At 44.1% G+C, this 6000-nt stretch overlaps 1 protein-coding gene across 1 annotated transcript; it reads left to right on the plus strand.

The window, feature by feature from the left end:
• Positions 1-4430: 4430 nt before the first annotated feature.
• On the plus strand, positions 4431-5378 carry LOC113408805 (olfactory receptor 52E4-like). Its single transcript, XM_026662212.1, has one exon. The coding sequence runs from the start codon at positions 4431-4433 to the stop codon at positions 5376-5378; it is 948 nt and encodes a 315-aa protein (XP_026517997.1).
• The last annotated feature ends 622 nt before the right edge of the window (positions 5379-6000 follow it).

Here is a 6000-nt window from a genome sequence, read left to right on the forward strand (position 1 = left end):
CAGCAGCCCTGTCCCTTCAGCGCTCTCTGAGGAGGCTATCTCCCGGATCGTTACATCTGCAAGTGTGGACATAGCCTACGTCTGTTCCGTTTTGAAAACCCTTCAATGAAGGGTGCTCCACAGTATCATGGTAGAGAGATGTATTGATCACTGATACCATAGCGACAGCCCCACATGGCCTTAGAAAGTGCTCATGTCTCCCCTCAGTACCAAAGCCTATGGAGAGCCAGGCATTATCCCTTATTTTCTTTCTAATCGACTGCATTTTATAAATATACACAAATACACAAAACAGACAATTCCTCCCTGACTCAGCACAGAGCTCAGGAGTTCTCATCTCCCTTTGGGAAGGTCCCTTAATTACTGTTTACTCCTAAAGCTGGATAGTTAGCACAGAAGTGGAGACATGCTTGTCTATAGCTTGTTTACATTCAGATGCTCTCTTCTCCTCTACAGGCTGAGCGAACCCCCCTGGGAATACACAGAGCTATATTATAAACTGTGCGCACCCCCGTGTCAGCTCTCGGCATGGGATGCTGCTGCAGATGCTGGGGTGAGAGAGGTGTGGGACACGGCTACCTGAGGGGGATTCCCAGGGAGGACACTTCCGTCTCAGAATTCACAGGTACCCATCTCTTGCTGAGGAGCTCACCTGCTCGACAAACCCAGTGTAACGTAGGTATGGAGGGATAGAGAGTAAGTCTGTGGTCCTTTCTGCTCTGCACAACCATGACACATCCCAGGGCCCTTGCCATAATTGCTGAGTTGCCAAAGAATCACTGGTCAAAATGTCACTCTTTTGTGTGTACCCCTGCACCAGAGGTGGTGCATTTCAGTGGCACAGTGAATCCTTCAGGATGAAAGATGTTAGTAGATGTGTAATAGAAGGGCAAATTCTGAGAGCACGGCCTATACTTCGCTCAGGCCCCAGTGAGTCAAATCTCCCCTTGGAGCAACAACTGAGTAGAGACATCAGGAGCCAGCTGTGTGCTTATACACAGACACTGTCACCCTCTCCTCTTGCATTTTAGGGCTCTGTCTGTTAATGGGGCAGGGGGACAGGGGCTGTTACCTGACTTTTATCTGCTGGAAAGATTAGAGGTGCTAGGGCTCCTCACTAGAACAATTGTTCAACATGAGTAACACATACTTTCTCCTAGCTTCATTCGAGAAGTCAGCTGAACTGTTATGCCTGAAACTTTCAAAAAACAATTCAGCTTGGTCCTTTTTTGTTTTCAGATCATTGAAGATCTCCTGGTTAAGTCATTGTCGTCTCTTGCCATACATTCTATCTTTCCTATGCAGTGGGATAGTTTTCTCTTGTGCCCTTAATAATGTTTCCGAAAAACTGCCAGCTGTCTTCTGTTGTTTTTCCCCTTAGACTTGCTTCCCATGAGATCTTACCTACCAACTCCTTGAGTTTGCTAAAATCTGTCTTCTTGAAATCTATTGTCTTTATTTTGCTGTTTTCCCTCCTACCATTCCTTAGAATCATGAACTCTATCATTTCATGATTACTTTCCCCCAAACTGCCTTCCACTTTCAAATTCTCAACCAGTTCCTCCTCCTTTGTCAAAATCAAGTCTAGAACAGCCTCTCTCCTAGTAGCTTACTCCAGCTTCTGGAACAAAAAATTGTCTCCAATACATTCCAACAACTTGTTGGATAATCTGTGTCCTGGTGTACACAGCATGAGATGAATTCTTCCATCAACCTAGCTACCACCTCTCGGGGATTACCTGTGCTGTGGTGAGAACCCCTTCCATCTGTGTCAGTAGTATCTATAGTGAAGTGCTACGGCAGCACCGCTGTAGCATTTTAAGTGTAAACAACCTGTCAAGCAGATCTTCCAGAAAAAATCATCCAGTCTGGATCTGCCAACATGGAGAATTGGAGTATCCAACACTTCCCTTCGAAGTGTGTCCCAATGGTTAATCACCCTAAGTGCTAAATATTTGGCCCTAATTTCTAGCTGGAATTTACCTGGCTTCAGCTTTCAGCCCTTCGGTCTTGCTTTTCTCTCGTAGATTACAGAGCCCATTACTACCCATGATTTTCTCCACATGAAAGTCTCTGCTTGATCATCTTTTTGATAAGTTAAAGGGATATACATCTTCAAGTCTAATCGTCTGCCTATTTCTCTATCCTCCAATCATTTTTGTGGCTCTTTTCTGCCCCCTCTCCAAGTGGCTCTTTTGTGGCCTTTTATGTCTCCACTTTCAACATCTTTTTTCAAATGTGGACCCCAGAACTGGATGCAGTTTGTTTCACCAATTCCATGTGCAGAGGTAAAATGCTTCCCCTGCTCCAACTCACCACTCCCCTGTTTATGCAGCCGAGGACCACATCATCCCTTTATGCTACATCATCACACTGGCAGTTCACGATGAGTTGGTTATCCACAAGGACCCCTAAATCCTTTTCAGTGTCCTTGCATTTCGTAATACAGTGCTGTAGTCTGTGGGTCGGGCCTGCATTCCCTGTTCTGAGAGGATAATTTTGCATTTGACTGTATTAAAATGTTTTTTTTTGCATGGGCCCCTCTTACCAATGCACCATATCAATTAGTATGCCTGCCCTGTGCTCCTCATTGAATCTTTGGGTCAGCTGCAAATTTTAGCTGCGGTGATTTTCTATTTCCTTCCAGATCATTGATGAAAATATTGAATAGCATCGGGCCTAGAATTGATCCTGCAGAACCCCACTACAAACCCCCATTCCCTGACGAAGACCTATTAACAACAGCTTTCTGAGATCCATCAGTTAGCCAGTTTTCAGTCCATTTTACATGTTCACTACTGATATTGAAGAGTGTTCATGTTTTTAACTCAATATTTTCCCCTACTAAATCAAATGCCTCTGAGAAATCAAGGTGAGCTGCATCTGCATGCTTCTCTTGATCAACCAATGTGTACTCTCAGAAAAGGATGAAATCAGGTTTATTTGATAAGACCTGTTTTGCATAAACCCTGTTGGTAACTGGCATTACTTACATTTCTAGACTTTTTCTTGAACTAATCCCATTAAAGCTTTCCCATTGTTTCTTAACCTTGTCAATTCTTTTATAAAAAAAAACCTTTCCCTTTATTTTTTAACACTTTACATTTAACACAGGAATTGACATAAAACTTTTCTAGGATTTCTCTTGTTGTTAACATACTTAATAACATCCTTTTTTTGATCCATAGCCCTGCCAAACATGGAGTTTTCCCTGATGTCTTAACATCCCTTATCAATTTTCATAACTTCCGATTTCTATTTTTGGCTATCTATTTTCCATTTTTCCTATTTTTTATTATTGCTTCCCCACCCCAATATCTGCCTTCACTTTATCACTGAACTGTGTTTTCCCCCAAAGTTGTTTACTTTGTTGGCAGTCTAATTATGATTCTTCTGCTATCTAATAAACTGTTATCAAAGACCTACCAATTTTCATTCATATTTTTCTGTCTAAATTTTTCCTCCCAGTCAGTTTTGCTGACAATTATCCTCAGCTTTGGGGAATTAGTCCTCTTGGAGTTCTAAGTGTCTATAAATAGTACTGGTTGGGAACTGGCCATTTGAATGTAATTCAGTTTCATTTTTTATTTTCCTCTCCTAAATCATATGCTCTCTTCTTTGTCTCTTGTGTAAACTAAAGAGTCCCAGACTTTTCTACATGTTTGCATATGGCATCCCCGCCTCCCCGCTCCCCCTTCTCAAAGCCTGTCTTGGAAATCCCTTTTATATCTGCTATATCCTTAATAGATACTCGGTAACCAAAACTGAACAAATATCCTGAACCTGTTATTCTCCATCCCATATCTTAGTGATCTGAACATTGCTTTTGTTTTTGTCCACTGCTGCGAATGAGCAGGTGTTTCTCTTCAGTTGCTATTAATGGTGCACAGATCTTTTCCATGAGGTATGCTCAAGTTGGGATGTTTCTCCCAGCACATGTCTTCCCAAAAGTTTGTTTTTTCCACTCTCAGATTTCAAGCAACTGGATGAATGGGAAAACTTCCTACAGAATTGATTCCCTATCCTGGCTCTCATTGCATTAAGGAATAATGATGAATAACCAGTATCCGCATTTGTGTCTCCTGCTGGGGCCTCTGAAGGTTCCCCCACAACAATATGTAGGAATTATTAACACAGGGAGCACCACAAAATATGGAATTGGATTTAGTAGGGTTGTTGTCCACAGTTATTGTCTCTGAATTATCAAAATGTAATTTTGTAGTGTGTAAAGAGTGATCAGAATCCTTCTCCCATGAGAACAGTCTCCACTAATGCATGTAGTATCTCATATTAATGTTGTCTCTCTATTCAGGCATTTCTACTGCAACCATCACCCGAGACCCTGGGAAGACACAGAAAGTCAGGGGAACATACTGTATATGCAGGAGAAACCCTTGTGCCTCAGAGTTGTACACCTTCTCCCCTACTCGATGTCAGATTACAACAGAACCGATTTCACCAACCCCTCCACCTTCATTCTACTTGGCATTCCTGGCCTAGAGTCAGCCCATATCTGGATCTCCATTCCCTTCTGTGCTATTTACGTCATAGCCGTGTTGGGGAACTTCACTATCCTGTTCATCGTGAAGACGGAGCCGAGCCTCCATGGGCCAATGTTCTATTTCCTCTGCATGCTGGCCATCACCGACCTGGTCATGTCCACATCCACTGTACCCAAAATGCTGAGCATCTTCTGGTTCAATTCCAGGGAGATCAGTTTCAGTGCCTGCCTCACCCAGATGTACTTCATTTACTGCTTCTCGGAGATGGAGTCTGGAATCCTTGTGGCCCTGGCTTTTGATCGCTACGTAGCCATCTGTAATCCTCTGAGATATTCCACAATCCTGACAAACTCTGTTGTGGCCAAGATAGGCCTGGCCGTGGTGCTGCGCAATGGCATACTCGCATTACCCTATCCCTTCCTGGCGAGCCGGTGGCCATATTGCAGAACCAACATCATCCCCCACTGCTATTGCCGGCATATAGCTGTGGTGAACCTGTCCTGCACTGACATCCGCATCAGTAGTTACTATGGTCTTTTTGATCTTTTCTCTGTAATCGGAATGGATGTGTTTTTTATTGCCGTGTCCTATATTCTGATCCTCCGGGCCATCTTCCGCCTCCCCACAAAGGATGCCCGGCTCAAGACTTTTGGGACCTGCATCTCTCATCTTTGTGCCATCTCAGCTTTGTACATCCCAGATTTCTTCTCGTCTCTCACGCAGCGGTTTGGCCTCAATGTGCCACTGCATTTACGCGTTCTCATTGCCACTGTGTACCTGCTTGTCCCCCCCATGCTGCATCCCATCATTTATGGGGTGAGGACCAAGCAAATCCGGGGCAGGCTGTTCCAGCTCTTTACTCATAAAGAGATGTAAATGTTTTCTCCTTGTGCTCTGGCTCTCAGATTGAGCTCTGTGCAGAGCTGGCTGGTGCATGGTACTGGGGCCTCTTCCCTGAATCACTTCCTGGACAGACAGAGAAACATTAAACCCTTTCCTGTCCTTACTGTGCTGTGTCAATGCGATGAACTGGGGAGTCAGTCTATGTACACTACACTGGGTTGCCACCTTTCTAATTGCTGGTAGCTGGATCCCTGAAATTACACTTTTGCCTCATTTCTTCTGTCAACCCTCGACACTGCTGCGTGTCTTCTCCCCAAGGCCCAGCCCCTGTCACTTGCTCCTGTCTTCCCCTCCCCTTGTCAGCTGTGACCCAGTCATCTCTAAAACCAATATGTTCTCACATCTTATGGCAAGTCACTTAAGGGGCACTGGTTTGTGTTAACATTTTAATATATATTCTTACTTTGTTACTAACTCTGTAGAGATAGAGACCTCATCAGGACTCCTGGGATCTATCTCAGCTCTCGGAGAGGAATGGGGTATAGTGTGATACAACAGGCGGCAGATACATCTGGGGTCTAAATAAGAAGAAGAAATAGCCATACTGGGTAAAAGCAATCGCCCACGTAGCCCAGTAGCCTGTCTTCTGACAGTG

This window comes from Terrapene carolina, unplaced genomic scaffold, assembly GCF_002925995.2.
Source record: "Terrapene carolina triunguis isolate 2854851 unplaced genomic scaffold, T_m_triunguis-2.0 Scaffold24396, whole genome shotgun sequence".
Classification (NCBI taxonomy): Eukaryota; Metazoa; Chordata; order Testudines; family Emydidae; genus Terrapene; species Terrapene triunguis.